Raw genomic sequence first — 23,004 nt, 5'->3', positions numbered from 1 at the left:
GCAGCAAACCATGTTCTCTCATATTTTCATTATTTTACATATACTGTTCCCTAGAATGCCATCCCCAACCCCCACCAAGTTTTGTCTTATCACCCATGATTAGGAGCAGGGACTCAGGAGCTAGAATACCTAGTTTTGAATTTCAGCTCTACCATTTGCAAGCTGTGTAGTCATGGGTAAGTCACTTAATCTTAATGTTCTTTGGTTCCTTCAATTACAAAATAAGGATAATAAAAGAATCTTCCTGAAAGAGTTTATTGAGAAGATTAAAGGAGATAACTTATGTAAAGCACCTGGAACATACTTTTTTTTTTTAATCATCATCAGCATCCTCCTAAATAGTTATCTCTTCTGAGCAGTCTTCCCTGATGGCCTTAGGTGGAGGTTAGCACTTCTCCTCTTTGATCCTATTCCTTATTATACATTATATTATTCAATAATTATCTAAGTTCTATCCTGAAGTCAATCTGTTTGAATAGGAGTGAAGGAGATTTGAGACAGGAGTGTTGTTACTCAAAGTGGTTAATAATATATTGCCATAGAGGAAGAGGTATAGTCTAAAGAAGCCAGAGTTACAACTGGAAAGAGTGAGTATTGTCAAAGCTGATGACTTGAGAGATTGTGAATACAGCTGAGAAATGATTAAAGCCAGGGGAGAATACGGCAAGACAGAATCAGATACACTATAGGACTGGGTGCATAATAGTGGCAAACTTTTAGAAGGGGTCCTGCGAACATGCCTCTGGATACGTTCCACAGAGAGGCGTATGACTGTACTGGGATGAACAGTGATTGTTCCACCTGGCTGAGTTCCTAAGGAAAAAGAAGTATTTTTCATACTACTTATACTATATTGTAATTTTGAAATTAATTTTAATCATATAAAATCCATGAATCCTTTAATTTTTTTTAAAACTACATATTAAAGACCCCTTTGCAAATCACCTTCAGTTCCAATTTCCTCCCTCTCCTCAGGGGTAACAAGCTAAGATGGCTGGATTCAAATTCTAATTTCATTCTGTGCATTGCCAAATTGCAACATCTCCTGGATCATAGCCTTGCTAGGTCTCTTTTGTTAATTGATGGGAAAAAGCTAGAAATGAGGGAAAATGGACATACTTGGAGAACTCAGAGTATCTTAAACCCTCAAATGTGACTGAGCCTCCTTGCTCTTTTTTTTTTTTAAATTTATTTTTTAAATTTTATTTTGTCGATATACATTGTGGCTGATTATTGCTCCCCATCACCAAAACTTCCCTCCCTTCTCCCTCCCCCCCTACCCCCCAACAATGTCCTTTCTGTTTGCTTGTCGTATCAACTTCAAGTAATTGTGGTTGTTATATCTTCTCCCCCCCCCCCAGTTTTGTGTGTGTGTGTGTGTGTGAATTTATATATTAATTTTTAGCTCCCACCAATAAGTGAGAACATGTGGTATTTCTCTTTCTGTGCCTGACTTGTTTCACTTAATATAATTCTCTTGAGGTCCATCCATGTTGCAAATGGTAGTATTTCATTCGTTTTTATAGCTGAGTAGTATTCCATTGTGTAGATGTACCACATTTTCCGTATCCAGTTATCTGATGATGGACATTTGGGCTGGTTCCAACTCTTGGCTATTTTAAAGAGTGCTGCGATGAACATTGGGGAACAGGTATACCTTCGACTTGATGATTTCCATTCCTCTGGGTATATTCCCAGCAGTGGGATAGCTGGGTCGTATGGTAGATCTATCTGCAGTTGTTTGAGGAACCTCCATACCATTTTCCATAGAGGCTGCACCATTTTGCAGTCCCACCAACAATGTATGAGAGTTCCTTTTTCTCCGCAACCTCGCCAGCATTTATCGTTCAGAGTCTTTTGGATTTTAGCCATCCTAACTGGGGTTAGATGGTATCTCAGTGTGGTTTTGATTTGCATTTCTCGGATGCTGAGTGATGTTGAGCATTTTTTCATATGTCTGTTGGCCATTTGTATATCTTCCTTAGAGAAATGCCTGCTTAGCTCTTTTGCTCATTTTTTAATTGGGTTGCTTGTTTTCTTCTTGTAAAGTTGTTTGAGTTCCTTATATATTCTGGATATTAATCCTTTGTCAGATGTATATTTTGCAAATATTTTCTCCCACTCTGTTGGTTGTCTTTTAACTCTGTTAATTGTTTCTTTTGCTGTGCAGAAGCTTTTCAGTTTGATATAATCCCATTTGTTTATTTTTCCTTTGGTTGCTCGTGCTTTTGGGGTCGTATTCATGAAGTCTGTGCCCAGTCCTATTTCCTGAAGTGTTTCTCCTATGTTTTCTTTAAGAAGTTTTATTGTTTCAGGGTGTATATTTAAATCCTTAATCCATTTTGAGTTGATTTTAGTATACGGTGAGAGGTATGGATCTAGTTTCATTCTCCTGCATATGGATATCCAGTTATCCCAGCACCATTTGCTGAAGAGGCAGTCCCTTCCCCAGTGAATAGGCTTGGTGCCTTTGTCAAAGATCAGATGGAAGTAAGTGTGTGGGTTGATTTCTGGATTCTCTATTCTATTCCATTGGTCAGTGTGTCTGTTTTTATGCCAGTACCATACTGTTTTGGTTATTACAGCTTTGTAGTATAGCTTAAAGTCAGGTAGTGTTTTGCCTCCAGCTTTATTTTTTTTACTCAGCATTGCTTTGGCTATGCGTGGTCTTTTATTGTTCCATATAAATGACTGGATAGTTTTTTCCATTTCTGAGAAAAATGTCTTTGGAATTTTGAGCCTCCTTGCTCTTTGAAGTGATCCTGCACCCAACATTTGATGAGCTGTTCTCTTGCTGGAAGACACTGTTGCTTTCTTTTCTTGAGGGGATGCTCTCAGTTCTCCTTTAGACTCCTTCATCCCACTTGTCAGTGTCTTCAGATCTGTAATCAGGGCATGCCCTAGTGTCAGTTATAAAATCAATCAGAGGAGAAGTCTTTGTACAAGTTTGCTAATTTATATCAGCAGAAGGCTAGAAAAGACACGTGGAAATAGATTTTGAGGTTGTTTGGCTAAGAAAGAATAAACAGAACTTAGATGTGACTGAATTTATTGATATAGGTATATGTATCAAATTATGGATTCAACAGGCTAGCCAGAGCAGATGTGTTTGCTTCTAATAGTTTGCTTACTTAGTTAATACAAATCTAGATTCAATAGGAGCTCATGCTAACTGAAGTTGAAAAACCAGAAATGTCTTAGAACTCAAAGACTTATGGAGATAGAAATGCTGGGGTAGACTTAGCCTTAATTCATTCAACAAATATGTATTGAATGTATACCATGTGCCAAACAGTCTTCTAAGAGGCTGGAGATATCAGTGACCAACACAAACAAAAATCTTACACTCGTGGAGTTTACATTTTATCAGAGGAGACAAATAAATAAATATATGATAAATACCATGAAATTTGAACAGAGACCTAAAGAAATGAGAGAGCAAGCCAGGCAGAAATCTGGGAGAAGCATGTTCCAAGCAGAGAGAGCATCAAGTATGAATGCAGTTGGCATGTCTGAGGGCCAACAAAAAGGCCCATGTGCAAAAAGCAGAGTCTGGGGTGGCAGGTTGCAGAAGATATCAGAGAGAGCTGTTGGGGGGTGGTGGAGATGGACAAGTGAAGGGGATGGGTGCCAGATCATCTAGGCTTTGATAAGCGATAGATCTTGCCTTTTACCAGAGTAAAAGTAGTAAGAGCCATGAGGGTTTCAAGCCAGAGGAGAGAAACAATCTCATCCAGTTTTAAAAGGATCATTCTTGTTACTGAGTGGAGAATAGACTGTAGGGAGACAAGGATTGAAAGAAGGACACGAGCTTGATGGTGTTTGTAATAATCTCGGGGAGATATGATGAAAGCATTCACTATGGTGGTTGCAGTGAAGTACAACTATTTGGAAGGCAGAGCTGTCAAAATTTGCTGATCAAAGGTCAGTGGCGGATAGTAAAAAAAATTACGGGTGTTACGGAAAACCACAAGATTTTAGCCTAAGCAATTTTGTAGGATGGTGCTGCTGTTAACTGAAATGGGGAAGCCTGCAGGGAATCCTGTCTGAAAAATGTGTGGGGAGTGGGGTGGGGTCGGGTGGGAGGCTGGTATTAGAAGTTTTGAACATTTTAAGTCGAAATATCAATAAAACATGTAAGCGGTTATAGGCATTTGGATATTAGTCTGAAGTTCAGGGAAGACATCTAGGATTCAGAAAGAGTTGCTAGAATATAGTTGGTAATAAATCCATGGGATTAGATAGCCTAGAAAATAGGTGTATGTGGAGACTTTTACAAAAGATGAAACAGCTGACCTTGCAGAGGTTGGAGAGGAGGACCAATCTCTCATCTCACCCACTCACCCTGTAACTATGTCATTTGAGAGGTCCCAAGGATGTTTCTTTATTGAAAGGGCAGAGAATTATTCCCACTAGAACAGATACTTATTCTAGATTATTTTAGATTTGGATTTCCTTTTCCTTGCTTCTGCCAGCAACACTGTTTCATTGAGTTATTGAATGTTTTAGAAGCCATTATGGTATTCCACAATGGTATTCTACGAAATACTGCTTTTGACTTAGTGAGACAGGAGATGCTCATTTTCCATGGGTCCCAGTTTCAGGACACACTTCTGGGTTTCAAGCCACTCCCCAGAGTTTTAGGCCCCTCTTCTAGGCCTGCCCCTAGAGGAGAGTTACTGTTGCTTGTTGGACCTATTTTTGGAACCAACACAGGGAAATTGAGACCTCAGGGGACTGATTTATGCAAATTCAGTGGCTGAGTATGCTCAGTAGAAAGGGGTTATATAACCCTAATGGCTGAGCATGCTCAGTAAAGTGGAGTTTATCCTTTGAATTATCTTCCACTAGAGGTGCTAAAGAGCACAGAATATTCTTGAATATGTTTGGTGCATGTGATAGAATTTTACCAATGAACGTGCCCTAAAAAGAGACCAACTGAGCATGTGCTAGATAGACTATGTTACATAACTGGGAACCACCCCCTACCTGAATATTCATTAGATATCATGAATATGTATTAGATAGCAAAGCTATAAAAGCTGAATCTCGGCAGAAGATGGGGTTGTTATTCACTTTCCTGGGGCCAAACCACACTTCACTGGCTGAAGTATGTATGCTTTCTTTTGGTATCGAACTTATTTTCAGCAAGTGGTTGCTCACTCTCTTGGGCCAGCCTGTATTCTGTACTAAACTTTGTGTATTTCTTTCTTTTGTATTAAACTTGGTGTGGGTCCTGCTCAGTCTCTGGAGCTAAGTTGCACTTTTTCTGTGAAGTCTGTTTTTCTTATCTGTCACATTAAACCTGTTTTCATCTTTTACTGTGACTCTCCTCTTGAATTCTTTCCTGTGGTGGAGTCAAAAACCTGGTAAGAGGACAGGGTAGGTTGAGGCCGGCTATTGGGCCTCCCCAGACCCTCTCCTCTGGCGTCATTAGGAAGCCACTTCACAGTGAAAGGAGGAGGCAGTTACCTTGCTGTGGTTTGAATGTCCCCCCAAACTCATGTTTGAACCCCCAATACAGTGGTAGAAGGTGGGTCCTTTAAGAGATGATTGGATCTCAAGGACTGTGCCCTCGTTAATGGGTCGTCATGGGCATGGATCTGATGGCTTTATAGGGAGAGCAAGTGAGAAGATTAGCTCTCTTGCTCTTGCCATTCTCACCATGTGAAACTCTGGTAACCACAGGACTCTAGAGAGTCACTGCTCAGAAGAAGGCCCTCACCAAATGTGCCCCCTGGACTACGGACTTCCCAGCCTCTGAAAATGTAAGAAACAGATTTCATTTCTCTATTAATTACACAGCTTAAGGTATTCTATTATCAGCAACAGAAAATGAACTAATACAGACCTACTGTATATATTACTCGGTTATTACATCCTCTGGGAGATACCACCTTTTGAGGTTGGGGTTTCATAATACAGGATACAGTGTGGATGTGTGTGTGTGTGTGTGCATGAGTGTGCATGTGTGCACACATATGCATATAGCAAAAGAAAATAAACTAGGCACAGACCAAAAAACTCATTTAACAGCATACTGCCCAAGTTTGAAGAATCACTTATGGTCAGATAAAATAATTAGGTTACTTGTTTCCTATGATTATAAACCTTTAGCTAAGCAGAGACTGGTTTTATTCCCTTTCTCTTTATTTTAGAGACATTAACAATCTTAAAACTTGTTTCTTTCACGAATATTTTCTAAAAGTTATTCAAGTTAGAGGTAATCTACATCTTCTGTATCTAATAACTTTCAAAGTGTTAACACTGGAGAGGCTAACTGACAATTTTACCTAAATGTTAGGTCCAGTTGCAGTTGCAAATGAATGTGGTTCTCTGAATATGGGTAGGTTTCCCTTGTGGATGGATACACACATACACATACATGTACACACACACACATATACACAGGCACCCGTGCATATGATACACATACATGTAAACATGTTATTTGAAACACATATGCTGTAATACACAAAGAAACCTGCCCATCAGAATAAAATAGATATGCAGCTCTTATACGTAATCAAAACAAAAATAGTAATTACAACAAAAATCACCATGGGCCAGTAGCTACTTTATTTTAAGCCATGTTATATAAAATAACTTGCCAGAAAATAGAACTTTCTCATTTTCTACAAAAGGCAAGCAATTTGTGCTTATGTTGGAAAAGTTTATCAACGAAGGGTCCACAAAATTATTTGCTTAGATTTATTTCCCATTCAGTAATGTAATATGATTTTTCAGTAAATTTTTCAGTGAATCTAAATAATCTGTTTTAGTTTTTGTTTGGAGATTTTTGCTCCTGCATACTAATGAAGATAAGCAGCTGTCACTTGCTGAGTTCCAACTATGTGCTGGATACTTTCCTAGGAGCATTTCCAGTGTTATCTCTGTTTGCTGTGATAACACTGCTACAGTGTTCTGATAATGCTGCAATAAGAAGGCAATGTTTTACACTCACTGAAAGCCTTCTCTGAAAAACAAACAAACAAAACAAAACCCTCTGTTATCTAAAAACTGTTTTATCATTTGTGGACCATTATCCTGTTTTGGCTTTTCTGACATTTTTTGTGTATTTCTTATGAAATGGGCTAATTTTCCATGGGTAAGTACGTATATAGTAAACCTCAGTATCACTCTTCCTAACTTTCTGTGTGAGTCTAGAAATTGGAAAATGATTCCAATTATATCTCAATTTAAGGTGAAACATCTCTTTTGTATCTTATCAAAACAACTATATAATATTTTGTTGGTGGGAAATATTTCAAAAATTAACGTATTTTCAAGTGTGTTAATGTCCCTACTTAACCTCGTGGTTAAAAATTATTTTCTTCCTGCAGCTAAGTAAAAATTTGTAACAACTCTGACAGAGAAGGCAAACAAGTTTGTATGCTCTCTAAACACTGTTTTACTCCCATGGTTACATGGCAGAATTCAGTGATGAACACATTCTGCTGAAGTACAAATAACTTTGAAAGTTCTTTGGAAGTCGAAAGACGTCTCATGTAAATGCCAAAGTTCTTATTTTCACTTATTAGATAAAATAATTCTTTTAAAATATGAGTATCATTTACAAATAAATGGGGCTGGTTATGGTGACTTTTTTATTTTTATCCTACATTGAGTAAATTTTTTTAACCTAATCAAGCCAACTATTAGAAATCTAGAGAGGCTCTCATATCATGAGTAATCATGGAAATTGGACAGGAAAGACTGATACTTTTATGATGAATACAGGGTATTTAACATGCTGAATTGCTAGAGTAGAAGTTTTCCTGCTGTGTCCCCAGTGACCGTAAAGTTCTTCAGAGAGATTTCAGGGATGTCAAAGGAAGCAGGGTTGGGTAAGAAGCCAGGAGAATGTATGATATGTGAAATCATTTCAACTGGAATAGTTCTGCTTTTATTCTATACCTTAGGGCTCTATCTTTAATTTTGCTTAAAAGAATTTTTTTTTTTTTGAAAATTATTGCCTCCCTACTGCATATGCCTTTGGGGGCTTAGCAGGTACAAAAATAACTGAAGTAGATGTATGATGGTGCTAATAGCAAACATTTAAATCACTGAGAACTTAGGTTGACTTGATGTGGAAAATGCATTTACAAACAGAAGATATTTCTTCTTTTTAAGTTTGGTTTTTAAAATAGTGACTCAGTAGTGTGATTACTTTAGTGGAGGGTTTTACTAATTATTGCATATATTCACTCTTTTGAAAATCTTGCCATGGCTATATGCAAGACAGTGAGCTAACTGAGTTTGTAAGGAACATCAAGAAGAATATCATATGCCTCCTACTCTTAAAGTTCCTAAAGCTACTGTAGATTAGCTTTAAAAACAGGAAAGAAAATGATAAGTGACATGAGGTAAGTATAAACACTATGCGGAGAGGTTACAGAAGCAGAAGTGATCACATTTTGTCCGGAAGTGAGATGCTTCATGAAAAAAGATGGCATCTGAGCTGTCCTTGAAAGACAGGTGAACTTCTGAAGCACAGAAATCGAGAGGAGAGCACTCCTGGTCTGGGTACGAGATGACCACAGGCCTCAGCAGGGTAGAAAATCAGGACCTAGTTAGGAAAACACTACATCTAATTTGGCTGGAGCAGGGGACAGTGAAGGTGAGGAGAAAAGAAAGGTGGATCAGACTGTAAAAAGATACGACTGTAAGGTCAAGGAGGTGACACTTCATCCTTATGATAAGGTAAGGAAAAATTCTAAGTATCTGCAGTCTCCCCTGCTACCTATTGTGGGTCAGTTGTGTGCCTGGGCCTGTGAGGTGATGTTGGGATGTTGGGTGAGAAGGAAAACTGGAAGGAACTCTGAAGACTGCTTTACAAAATAATGAAATGGCCAAAGATATCAAAGAAAAGATGGGTGGCGATACAGAGAGGAAAAACCCAGCTTGAGGGTGAAAAGACGAGTTTTTAAAGAGGCGATACAAGGGATGTGGGAGAAGCATCTGCTGTGATAAGGAATTTTAAGAAGTTTTGTGGCTTGCTGGGCTGTGAAACTTGCTTCTCCATTTCCTGAAGGAGACTTCAGTACAGCGTACCACCTTCGAGGCTTTCTGTGTTTCCCTTAGACTTGCTGATATGAGTCTTAAGGTGGGAGTGAGAGGCTGTTTCACTCAGTTCACAAATGATCTGTACAGAGCAGAGGTTTCCCTAGTGCTGCCTTGGAAGGCTGGGGTGGTGGGGACGGGGGTGATGGCAGGGGTGAAGGGGAAAGAATAGGAGACCTTCATTTTGATCCTTCACCTCTACATTCACCACATCCAAATCTGTTACATATACATCTATATAGACACATGCTATATATATACACACCTCACTTTTGTGTAAGATTTCTACTGGAAAAAAGTGATAAAAGCAATTGAAAAAGAGGGTGAAAACACCACGACAGGCAGGAAGGTACCCCTGAAAGATTATGAGCTGAAAAATGTATTATTAGTGTAAAGTGAGGCTCAGAGAACTTGCTGAAAGTTGCACAGCTAACACATGCAGAGCTAATACATGCAGAACTAGAAATAAGACCCATTTTTATTGAACCACTCCCCTACCCTCCAATGATCAGAGATTTTTCTTTTCAAATCCTTAAGATTTAAGACTTTTTGAGCCTGCCCCATTCTTAGTTGTAGGCTTTAAAGACAGCAAAATTCCTTTCTTCTTTTTTTTTAAAAATAGATGACCAGTAAGGGGATCTTAACCCTTGACTTAGTATTGTCAGCACCACACTCTCCCAAGTGAGCCATGGGCCGGCCCTAAAATTCCTATCTTCTTAATCTATTTAATGTCAGGTAATTCTTGTGCTACCTTGTTTCATATTTCTGATGACACCCAGGTGTACCTGTTTGCCTTCATCAGGGTATATATGGGCTGATAATATTAAAGAACTTTTACCTCAGAAGATAATGGACGTGGCATTAGGTTCTACGCTTGTTGCTGGTAACTTCTTTCTGTTTCCCCTAAACCCAACATATATACCAGATGGAACAAAGGCTATCATATGATGACTCAAACCATCAAGGTACTAAGAGAAAACACAGGAAACAAGTTTATGATAACAAAGATCTTTTTATGTATGACAAAATCCCGAAGCAGCAAAAGATCAATAAATTCACATGCATAAAAAAATTAATTTTTGCATGGGGAAAAAAAAATACCATAAGCAAACTCAAAAGAAATTCAATAAACTGAGAAAAATATTTTTGGAATCCATATTATACACAAAGGTTTACTTACTAAATGTACAGAGTTTGCCTATGAGTCTGTAAGAAAAAAACAAACTACCCAATTAGAAAAATGGAAAGAAGAATGTGAACAGACTTCACAAAAAAGATGGGCCTTTGTATTAACCATGTTTCTAGTTCCCACAAAGTTGATGCTTTAACATTCGCCTTACATGCATATACCAGATATGCCTTGTTGTGGACAACCTGGTAATAGAATATGGCTGAGTCAACTTGCTTTTGGCTTCCTGTCTCCCTCATCACGAACCTCCCCCACCACCAGATCTCGTCCTGAGGACACTTTCAAATGCAAACTAACCCAGAGTCTACACCCCTACCTGCTCTAATCACCCCAGTGCCAGGTACCAGACAACAAGTCAGTCCTAGACCCCAGAGCCCACTGAAATTATTCAAACTAGCCAATCTTAAGCCTGCTTACCCTGCCTTACCTTTTCCTTACCTTGGAAACCATAATAAAGGCTGTTGCCCACAGTTCCTCCCTCTCCCTCTGCCTTCTGACCAAGCCAGGTACTTCCCCATGTGCTACCTCCCTCCCCAACCCATGGCATGGTGTGCTTCCTCTCTTGGAAACTGTGAGCAACAGTCATTTCAATGGCAATCATCTCCTTCCTGTACCACAAATTTTCTATTAATACCCTATATTTTTAAACAGTCTTAAACATATGAAAAGAAGCTCTGTTCCAATCATTTAAAAATATAAAGAGTATGATGAAATAAGATTGTTTTCTCTACTAGAGTGTTAGATGGCAAAAAGATGTCACAACAGTGTCAGCACAGTAAAGAGAAACTCATTTATTGTTGGTGGGAACATAAGTTTTTACAACTCTATGGAGAGCAACTTGACAATCAAAACATTTTTAAATATGCATACCCATGATCTAGCAATTGCACTTCTAGGTATATTAAAAAAACTTGTGGAAAAATAGAATTAAAAGATGATACTAATCTTTCCATGAGCTTTTTGAAGTACCTTCATACCCAAAAAATTAAAAGCAGGATCTTGAAGAAATATTTGTACACCCATGTTCACAGTAGCATTATTCACAGTAGACAAGAGGTGGAAGTAACCCAAGTGTCCATGGACGGATGAATGAATAAACAAAAGTGGTATAAACATACAATGGATTACTATTCAGTCTTAAAAAGGAAGGAAATTCTGATATATGCTGCAACATAGATGAACCTTGATGACATCACACTGAGTAAAATATGCCAGTCACAAAAAGACAAATAACATATGATTCCACTTATAGAAGGTATCTAGAGTAGTCACATTCATAGAAACAGCAAGTAGAATGGTGGTTCCTGGGGGCTGGGGGGAGGCAGAATAGGGGAGTTTAGTGGATACAGAGTTTCAGTTTTGCATACAAAAAAGTTCTGGAGATTGGTTGCACAACAATGTGAATATACTTAACACTACTAAATTATACACTTGAAAATGGTTAAGATAGTATATTTTATCACAATTAAAGATTTTTTTTAAATGAGCAAATGCATTGACCCAGCTATCCCACTATTAGGAATTTGTCCTTTTAACATGATTACTCCAGTGTGAAATAATACATGTATAAAGTTATTTACTTCATCACTGTCTATAACAGCAGAAGATTGGAAATGACCTAAATATCTCATAATAGGAAACTAGTTAATTAAAGTATGCTCCATTCATGCATTGAAATACTATGCAAACAATAAAATGAATATAAAAATTGTATATGTATGTGAAAAAAGCAAGTGTGTATATTATACTTTTACTTGCTTGTTTGTACATAGACTTTCTGTAAGGCTATGTAAAAGACTGGTAATAATGGTTACCTCTGGGGAGGCAACCATTCATATTGTGGAATGGGGTGGGAGGCTGATTTACTTTTCATTGTATACTATTTGGCACCTTTCAAATTTTGTACTACATATGTTTTATATATTAAAAATAGCTTAAAAAAATCAAAACCAAAACTAACCCCATGGATGAAAAAACTTTATTACTTGGCTCCCCAGTACTCCATTCTTTAACTTCCTAGTCTGGCTTTCATCTCACTGCTTGACCACTGAGAATCTGATCCTGCTTGCCTAACAAAAACTTTAGTCATTGCCTTGCCTTAGCTGACTTTAATGGTGTTGTCTCCTGCTGACTCGTTTAACTGATGTTACCTGTAAATCCAGTTACCAAATGGCCAAATTCCCAGTCCTACTCCCTTCTGCTTATTCCCTACAAAATCTACCCAACAGACAACAGTACCCTCTCCTCATTAATCTCTATGTATCTTTTTAATTGAAAAAGGTATTCTTTATTTTAATATTTAAGCTTCCATCTTTAGTTCCTGTATTAGTCAGTTTTCTATTGCTTATAACAGAATACCTGAAACTGGGTAATTTATAAAGAAACAAAATTTATTTCTTACAGTTTTAGAGTCTGGGAAGTCAAAGGTCAAGTGGCTATACCTGGTGAGGGTCTTCTTCCTGGTGGGGACTGGAGGCAGCACAGGGTATTAAATGGCAAGAGAGTAAGAGCATGTTCACTTGTTCCTTTCTTTCCTTATAAAGTCATGAGTCTACTTCCATGATAAGCCATTAATTCATTAACCCATTAATCCGTGAATAGATTAATCCATTCACCTCTTAAAGGCCCCACCTTTCAAATACTCATAACATAGTCAGATTACCTTCTTAATACTGTTACAATGGAGATTATATTTTAACATGAGCTTTGAAGGGGACAAACATTCAAACCATAGCAATCCCCAATATATTCAAATAGTTCTTGGATTACTAAAGGTACTATGTTTTGCAAGATGCACATTCTCTATTGAGGGCCACAAACTTTCAAAAGCCAACTTGCATTCTCCCTCAAGAACTTTCCTTCTCAAAGGAGAAAATAACACCATTAAATATTTCTCCTAATCCTCATTTTTAAAAGCAACATCTATTCACAGTGCTTCTTAAAACACCAGCATCCAAGTTTAGATGATTATTTTAATATTTAATAAAGTTGCTACAACAGTAGCTAAAGAATCAATAAAAATAAAGAGGTAATTAAAACTGTATTAAATATATAATTAAAAATAAACATGCACGCACACATATGAACTAGGTCCTTGTTATGTCAGTAAAGGGATAGAAAAAGATAAAGGGGAAGAGAGGAAACTAAACCACACAGACAAAGGGACAGATGGGCTGCTGAGGGTAGGCCTGCCACAACATTTTTCTCTGTTACCTACCCCTCGATATGGTGTGTATCTTAGATGATCAGTAAAGATATTTAGAACGTGGAAAGGAAGATAACCTCAGAGTCAGGAGGTAGAGGAACTACACAATTTTCTTTGTTCCCTATTTTCAACACTCTTCTGACCCCACTTGTTACTAATCACAGCCTGTTCAGATAGCAGAGTTCTAACACCTCAGGTTCCTGGTCAGAACCAATCTTCATGTTTATCATTTTGAAGGTGCCAAGAGTAAGGACACTCCAACAGCAACCTTTTCTCTTACCCTGAACTCTTCTGCAGTGTACGATTTGACTGATTGAATTTAGGGGCGTTAATATACTTTGCCAAGTGGAATATGGCCTGTATTCTTAATCCTAATATAAACCTTTAATTTTTGTAAATAGATATGAGCCATGTTGATACCTCAAATATTTAAATGCATTTCAGGCACATCCCAAGGTCTTTTTCCATACTAGAAAAATTTTAAAATTAAATCAGTAAAAACAACGACAAAAAATTTTATGGGAATAATAGAATCTATTTGTATTACTTAATAAACTATCAGTCTGTTTAAAGTTTCTTGACAGCCAAATAAAATCTTGAAAAATTGTTCTTGCAATGCTGCCTAGAAGTCTGAAAGAAAAATGAAAACATGCCAAACAATAACAAGATTTGTAGAAAGATTTAAAAAGGAAATTTAGTGTGTAGTTTTTAAAAGCACATCCTCTAAGTACAGCTATTAGTGAGGTGTGATAATTGAGAAAAGAGCAGGGGAACTAATGAGAAATATTTAATACCAGAGTGCTACATATTTATCTTTATCTTTTGTTTTAGCATATAGTTTATTTTAAAAGTCAATTTGTAAAATCTTAATATAGTAGTGTTTAAATGTGTGAATGTCAAGTAAACAATGTCAAGTGAAATGTGTGCTAAGGTAGGAGACAGAAGACGGGGTTTTCTTCCTGGTTCCTCCCAGATGTGTAACCCAGGGCAAGTCTCAATCTTTCAGAACATTTAAGATGGAAACAATGATATCTCAAAATTCCTATTCCTTATAGAATCATTATGAAAATTAAATTACATAGTTGAAACTGTGAGCTCCTTGAGGGTAGAGATCTTATCTTTTCATCTTTGTAACCAGTACTTGATTAACTAATTGAGGTATAAAAGAAATAGAAAATACTTTAATTTCCTAAAAAACGTTTTAAATTTCATTAGGGATTATCTCAAGAAACTCATCAGAAACTCATCAGAAGTTCTTCTATCAAAGAACTATAGAAGTTCCATCCTAGAAAATGAGTGAAGCTTTAGTAGCATCAGAAAAGCACCCATATTTTCAGTAATTAATTGTAATTTTTAATTTTAAAAATCCAAAATTTATTTATCTGGTACCAGTCTTAAGAGAACAAAATATATATATATGAAAAGAAAATATCTTTTGAATATGTGGATGTCCCAGTAAAAGAGATAATTTTAGAAGTATGAAATTAGGTAAATAATGGAAGCATCTTTTTATAAATACACAATGGTGGACTGTGCTGTTACATATACATTAGTAACTAGTTGCAATCCTTTCAGAAAGTAAATTTGAATACTATCAAGAATCTCCTATGTCTACAGCTCTAGCCAGACACGTCCCTGGTAGACTCAAATCCACATATTGAACATTACCCTCAGACCTGTTGCTTCTTCTGAATTCTCTGTCACTTATGGTATCATAATTTAGACAATTTCCTAAATCAGAATTCCAAGTATCAATTTGGATTCTTTCCCTCACTACCTCCCATTGACTCAGACACGGAGCCCAGAACTTTAATTTCCTTAATATCTTTCCTAAATGTATTTGCTCCTTTCCCCCCATTGCCACTGCCTTAGTTCAGTCTCTCCTCCCATCTCATCTCATTCACTGAAATGGTTCTACTTGGTGAGATGGTGGGAATGGAGAAGAGACAAATTCAGAAGACATTTACAAGAAAGAGTGAACTGACAGAATACAAGAGAAAAGTTAGGTTTGGGAGAAGAATAATGATTTAGTTCTCAGCATGTTTAGTCGGAGGTACTTTTGTGTTATCCAGGTGAAGATATTTCAAGTACGAGCGTGTATAGGTGTGAGTAAAGCTTAAGGATAGGAAAATAGATTCATGGTGGATCCCTTAGGTATGGAAGAAATATGCCTTCAGGAAGCCTTTCCAGATCATCTCATCCCACAGTGACTGATACTTTCTTTCCATTCTAATGACATTGTTTGTACCTTCCAGGTCCACAAGCACACATTGCCTTTTGTCGACATTTAACATTTCAAGCTTCTTGTTCCTAAATTAAGCTTCTACTGAATAGGAACCTTTTAAATGCTTTACGTCTACGAATCTCCATGGTATCTAGTACAATTCAGCACATGGGAGGTGCTCAAAATAAAGGAGGAGTTGAAGGGATAAATTTGATTTCAGTAGCTTTGATAATAACAACAATAAACATTTCCTAGCACAGTACCTGGCACATAGCAGGTGCTGTATAAAAATCTGTTAAATGAATTAGGATTTAATGTCCACCATTATTCTTCACAAACTTCTTAATATCTCAATTTTTATCAAACCTGACATGGAACTAAAACTTAGATACAAATACTTCTATTTTTTTTTTACACATTTTGTAAGAAGTCCAATAGTTCATAGTTTTGTATATAATTGTTTAGTGAAAAGTCTCATATCAAACCAAATCCATCTTCCTCTACTCACCTACAATTACTTGTATACATCCACACTTTACTTTTACAGAATTTCATATTCTATCCTGATTCACACTTTTATTGCTTTAGTGTTTCCCTACAATGTTTACACTCCCCCTTTCTCCTCCCAAATGCTTCTGTGCTTCCTTTTCTCTACTCCTTGGCCAGGTCAGGTCAAAGACTTAACAGTGATTGGCAGAAGAATTATTTGCAGGAAATGAAGAGAAGGGAGGAGCTGACTGGGTCTTGGCAAAAAGCAAAGAGCAAAAAGCTTAGGCAAGATAATATAATGTTTTGATTTTGACTCAGGGCATTCAGACAAAAATGGTTTTAAGGCCTCCAAGTTCAACATCTGACACACTGACACTTGACAACTGAGGTCACTTTCATAAATCAGTGCTACTTTACATAAGCACATACTGAGAAGCAGAAATCCTAACTTGGAGAAATCATAATTTTGTGAAAACTTTAACATATTAACCCTAACACAATGCCCACTGAGTGTATGCTGGTACAACCTCTTTGGAAAACTGTTTGAAGGTCTATTAAAGCTGAATATACACCTAGACTATTGCACAGTAACTCCACTCCTAGGTATATACCTAAGATAAATTCATAAGTACAAGGCATGCACAAGAATAGTAGTATAATATAATACGTAACAATAAAAAAAAGAATCGAACTATTGCCACACACGATGCTCTTAATGAATCTCACAGACATAATGATGAGCAAAAAAAAGCCAGACATGAAAACATTCTGTATAATCCAATCTATATGATGTTCAAGAAGAGGCAAACTAATATATGGTGATAAGTCAGAATACTGGTTAGCTCTGGTAGGAGCAATGACTAGGAAGGGTCTTAGGGAGACCTCTGCATTGCTGAAATATATCTTGATCTAACTAGGAATATGGTGGGAGAAAAGATAAATTCAAGAGATATTTAACTCTCAAACTGGCAAATAGAATACAGGAGGAGAATCAGGATTAAGAGATGAATGATAAGTTCAGTTCTGAACATGTTGGTTGTAGGCATATATATATAAAAAGTCACTGAGCTGTACACTTATTATTTGTGAGCTTTACTGTATATATGTTATACCTTAACAAAAATAAATAAAAATAAAAGTAAAATGGGGTGGAATCAGATTTTCAATGGGACAAGAAAAGTCTGTGGAGTGCCAGGCCTCCTAGTTAGGCAGCAATGGCAGAGTTGGGGAGCAGGTATCCAGCACTGATGACAGTTGTGTGGCCTGGTTCCCAAACATCACTTTGAACATTCATCCCAAAGACTGAATTAACACAGTGTAGTTCCTGCCCTGTTAGATCTTATTGATTAATGTGGTCATAAATTTCAGTGGGGAACTCTAAATTTTCTACACAAAATATTTTATGATGAGAAGATGTTCAGCAAATATCTGTTAATGACTAAGTACCAAGTGGCAGGTAAAGGCTACAAATGCTTAAGAGTTGAGAGGCTAGAGAAATCCCTGTGAGCTTGCTACTTAGGCAATTACCTGAAGAACATGGAATTGAGCCAGGCTTTGAAAGATTAGGAACAGATGCAGGGTTGGAAATTGTGGTTTATGCAAGTATTTTATTTGTTTTCCTAGTTTAAATGGCACTGCCTTTTAAGAGATGATCTGAGTAGGTGGATTTGTGGACAGCCATGATCTTACATCATTTATTTTGAATATATGCCAATTTCCTTAGGCATCTGTAGTACCTCTAAATATGGGAGAGTTCCTGCCAAGGAGAACAACATAAACAGAAGATCACGAGGGTCTAAGTGGATGATTAGATTGTAAAAGTTTGGGTCCAAACTGCAGAGGGCCATGAATGCCACACTGAACACATTTGATGGAGTTTGGATGTGTTGTCCACTCCAAAACTCATGTGGAAATTCTATCCCCAATGCAGCAGTGTTGGAAACTGACTGAGTCATGGGGGCAGATCCCTCATGAATGGATTACTGTTATCCCTGGGGGAGTGGGGAGTAATGAGTAAGTTCTCGTTCGATTAGTTCCTGCGAGAGCTGGTTGTTTAATAGACCCTGGCACCTCCTGTCTCTCTCCTCTCTCTCTCTCTCTCTCTCTCTTGCTTCCTCTCACCATGTGATCTACTTGTACCTGCTGGCTGCCTGCCACTTTCCACCATGAGTAGAAGCAGCCTGAGGCCTGTGCCAGATGCAGCTCTCCCAGAATCGTAAGTCAAATAAACATCTGTTCTTTATATGTTACCCAGTCTCAGGTATTTCTGTTATAGCAACACAAAATGGATGAATACAACATTCTTCAGGTAATGCCATATGACACCATGACATCTGTGTTTTGCAACTGAGCAGTGCTGGGCCAAATGTGCAACTAGCATTAATAACAATAAATGTTGTAAGCAGCTTCTGATTCTTTCAATGAGATGCCAAGCCTCTGGACCTTGGGAAGTGGATTCTGACTGCTTTCTCTCAGTTGCCAACTGAACTCTTGCTATTCTGTAGATACAGCTTCTGTTTAGATACCTGCAGGAGGGCAACTTTACATAAAGCAGGTTAAAAACTTGTAAGACCTATATATCTTAGAGTAATGTTAAAAGAATTAGAAAATACAGCTACAGATGCCAATTAGGAACAGTATCTTAGTGATGTTTATTACAGAAGTAAAGTTGTCTGAAGCTAATAATTTGTTTTGCGAGATTTTGCTGGTTGGAGGAACAGTTCTCACACAGTAAAATTACTGATGTTGATACTACTCAAAAGGGTAGGTAAGACTGTTCTCTGATGCTATAATTGAAAGCTCTTGTATATCCACTTCATCAGAGGCTTGTCATGCCCAGTGATTAGTAACTATAATTTGTGCATAGGCACATAGACAGATTCTTAAACTATTTAATAAATTGTTAAATTAAAGATCGATATGCACGAGAAGTTGTCTTAAATTCTCCTTTGATTTTACAAAACAAACCTTTTGAACTTCTTTATCTTTGGCTAAAAAAACTTGAATATAGTTTTTACTGTTAACATAACTGTCAAGAGTAGCCATAAATGGCCATAAGCTAAGATAGCCACTCTCTAGGAGGAGGCTAGCATTAATTCTTCCCCAAGGGGGAGGGATTGGGGGGCTGGTGGAAGTTAGCTTTGGGTGTGTTGGTCAGGTGAGACACAATGAGGAGATGAAATAAAAATACATGAAGCAGAAGAAATTTATTACTTACAGATCCCAGACAGGTTGGGAATGCTGATGGGGGTGCTGGCAAAAAGTCTGTAGGTGGCAGAGAGCTCAACCAGTGGGTGAGAAGCAAAAGAGAGAAGACCTGTGGAACTAGGCTTTATTAAGGTCCATGGGCATTATCCCTTAGGCTTTCCCATAGGGGTTGTGGATTAGCTAGTTTAAAGAAAACACCAAAAAGGGTGGAAACTTATTTATATGAGTCTGGTGTTGACTATTAGCCAGGTTAGAAGCTGTTGGGAATGCTGGGTTTGGGGTTATTGGGATGAGGAACAACTGGCCTATATCTCAAACAACAACACATGGAGTGGATGTTTTAACTAGGCCAAAGGTGTGACTGAGTTTCAGACAACTTATGTCAGACCTAAGAATGGATGCCCTTACATAATGAGTGTACGTTTGTACAAACTCTTTGGCAGAAACTATATCAAACAAATTTATGGCACAAATTTAGCCTGTTTTTTTATTTGATTGAATCATTAAGGGTAGTGGTATAGAAGTCCTCCTATTGCAAAGTTGTACACATGATAGATTTTAGCAGAAACAGAGAACCCTGATCACTTAAAATATTAAGACTAGAGGTATAAACTCATGATTTTGAAATATAAAGATAGATATAGAAACTGATGACTTTGTGTGGATACAAATATTCATGCATCTATTTTTTAGTTCTACCTTCTGTCTGAGAAGGCCTTGAAGCAATGAAATACCAGTAGCAATAACCATACCGAGCATTGAGATCTTAGTTTCTAAATATTATTCTCCACTAAAAGGAATCAGGGATCCTCCAAGAAATGTCTGATTTCCAGGGCTGGAGCAAAGAAAATATGAGATGTGCCAGAAAGTAAGGAAGTACACAAAGAATCATGGGGGTGTGACCAAAGGAGCCTACTTGAAGGAGGGTACACTAGCCAAATATGTACAATTAGAGCATCAAAATGGATAATGATAGTAATGGATTATAACTCACTGAATAAAATAAGAATGCGTAAATCCACATTGATAAACAACAACAAAAGCCCCAAATGGACTGACAAATAAATAAATAGGAAAAAAGAGAAAGTTCTTCCTTACAGTAGGAAGTCACCTGATAAATGTAGGAAGAATTATGGAATTAGAAAATCACCATTTGGCAACCATCATAAGAATAAGTCATTTGGGCAAGAATTACCGTTAAATGCCAAACTAGTAGGCAAAAATTTTAGAAGGAGTAAAATACTTACATAGTCTCAGAGTATCTCCCCATAACGTGCTTATTAATTTCAAACAGAAAAAAAAATAGAGGAGAAACCTGGTAGTCACCACCTGCTGTGGATTGAATGTCCCCCCAAAACTTAATCCCCACTGTGACTGTGTTAAGAGTGTAGGAAATCCTATTATGGTAATTGAAAGGTGGGGCCTTGAAGAGGTGATTAGATTTTGAGGACTATGCCATAGTAAATGGGTTAATAAACTGATGGTTTAATGGTGGTCATGGGCGTGGTTCTGAATGCTTTAGAAGAAGAGCCAGTGAGGAGGTTACTCTCTCTCTCTGCTTCCGCCATCCACCATGGGGCACTCTGCTTTGCTGTGAAGAGTCACCACCCACCAAAGTCCCTGGACTTTGGACTTCCCAGCCTCTGAAACTGTAAGCAATAAATTTGTTTTCTTACAAATTACCCAGTTCCAGGTATTTTGTTATAAGCAACAGAAACGGACCAATACACCATCTTAACCAAGTGATCAAGCTTAACAACACTAGTATCAGGACAAGTTAACATCATGTGCTCCTGAATGAGTACTTGAGAAGAACATAACATTGTGTCTTTGATATTCCTGTCAAAAATACATAGCTTTAATCTAATAATGAGAAAAATCAGAAAAATCCAAACTGAAAGAAATTCTACAAGATAACTGGCCTGTACTCTTCAAAAGTGTCAATGTCATGAAAACTAAAGAAATACTGGGAACTTTTCCAGGTTAAAGGAGACTAAAGAGATGACTACTGAATGCAGTGTATCATCTGGAATTTTCTTTTGCTGTAAAGAGCATTGAGACAATTGGCAAGATCTGAATAAGGTCAGCAGATTAGATAATGGTATCATATCAATGTTAACTTCTTGATATAATTGCACGATGATTATGTAAGAGAATGAACTTATTTTTAGAAAACGCAATGATGCATTTAGGTATAGAGGGGCTTCATGTCTTCAGAAAGAGAGAGATGGAGAGAATAAGAAAGTAGAAAGAAAAGGATAAAGCAAGTGTGGTAAGATGTTAACATCTGGGGTGAAGGGTACATAGGAATTCTATGTACTAGTTTTGCAACTTTTCTGTACATCTGAAATTATGTCAAATAAAAGAAAAAGTCAAAATTATAGGAAAAAAGTAAACAATTTAGCAATTTGGATCCCACACATACATATATAACACTATCATTTAAAAAATTCCTTTTTAAAAATTGCATTCTATTCCAATTTGGTTTTGCATCTTGATTTTGAATAAATTCTGTTTGTGCTTTAAGACTTTTAAAGCATGTTTTAGTATGATTATCAAATTTCTTAGAATGTTTTATTCAGTACATGAAGCTAATAATCTGGAATTCAAATGTCCTCTGAACCATTCTCTAAAGTATAGCTCTTAAGCATGACAAGGTAACAGTTGCATATGTGGTTATTATTTTTTTTATAAAAACAACCCTACTCATACATGGGTATTTCCTAAATGTTCACCTTGCTTTTTAAAAACCAATGAGAATATATAGTTTTGTTTTGCTTCTTTGTTGATAGACGATGGCAGATTTCAGTGCTCCACTGCAGTGACTATATTCAATTAGGTAAATGTATATTATTTCTATCATTATATGACAAGATGTTTTTTCTTTGTTTTATGGAAGTGAATGTCGTATATACAATAATGAAAGAAATCTCCTTTTTAATTTCATGTACCAACCCATGAAATGTACATAACTGGCTGCATATATATGCAAATATTTATTATGCTATAAAACAATCAGAACCTACATTACTGTAGTAGTTCAGAATTATATTATAAGCTCTTGAAAGAAAAGGCAGGGACCACTTTGTTTTAAAATGCTTCAAACTGTACATATTGCCTACAGGGTATATGTAATAAAGAATTTTGTAATAATATTGGCTTCATCTGAATTTTTAAGTAGATGATGATTCAGGTTTTACTACAGTAATATATAATAAGAAATATACCTCTTGCAGAAAGATGAAAGCTGGGGTTTCAGATAAATCAACAAACCGCTCATCTTGAATATTAATTGTGGGCACTATGGCATAAATGAGTTCTTTTAGATCCTTTTCATCTTTCTCCTCTTCATCTTCTTTTTCTGTATCTGTGGTACTGTCTTCCATTTTTCACAATTCTAAAATAAAACCAATCCATATTCAGTTATTTAGAAGTGTCTTCACTCAAAGTAGAATTAATGGAAAATAATAAAAGTAAGCAAAACTCAACTGGAAGAAGCTATTCTTCAATGAAACTATAAGTCAGGAAAGGTAGCTATGATCTCATTATTATAATGACTGCTTTGTTGTAAATATACTCTATATTGCTACATTCAAATCAATAATTCTAATTTTAAAAAGTAGGCTA

The 23,004-nt window shown here is 36.9% G+C and overlaps 1 protein-coding gene across 1 annotated transcript in view; it reads right to left on the bottom strand.

Moving 5' to 3' along the window:
• Positions 1-22,763, bottom strand: part of CCDC146 (coiled-coil domain containing 146) — a 102,392-nt gene extending 79,629 nt beyond the window's left edge. Inside the window, exon 1 of the mRNA XM_063098557.1 lies at positions 22,605-22,763. Within this exon, the coding sequence (XP_062954627.1) occupies positions 22,605-22,763 (159 nt within the window). The remainder of the gene's footprint in view (positions 1-22,604) is intronic.
• Positions 22,764-23,004: the final 241 nt, after the last annotated feature.

The sequence above is a fragment of the Cynocephalus volans genome, chromosome 6 (genome assembly GCF_027409185.1).
Source record: "Cynocephalus volans isolate mCynVol1 chromosome 6, mCynVol1.pri, whole genome shotgun sequence".
In the NCBI taxonomy this organism is placed as follows: domain Eukaryota; kingdom Metazoa; phylum Chordata; class Mammalia; order Dermoptera; family Cynocephalidae; genus Cynocephalus; species Cynocephalus volans.
Note: the sequence above shows the minus strand (reverse complement) of the source record. Positions and strands in the feature narration are given on the sequence as shown.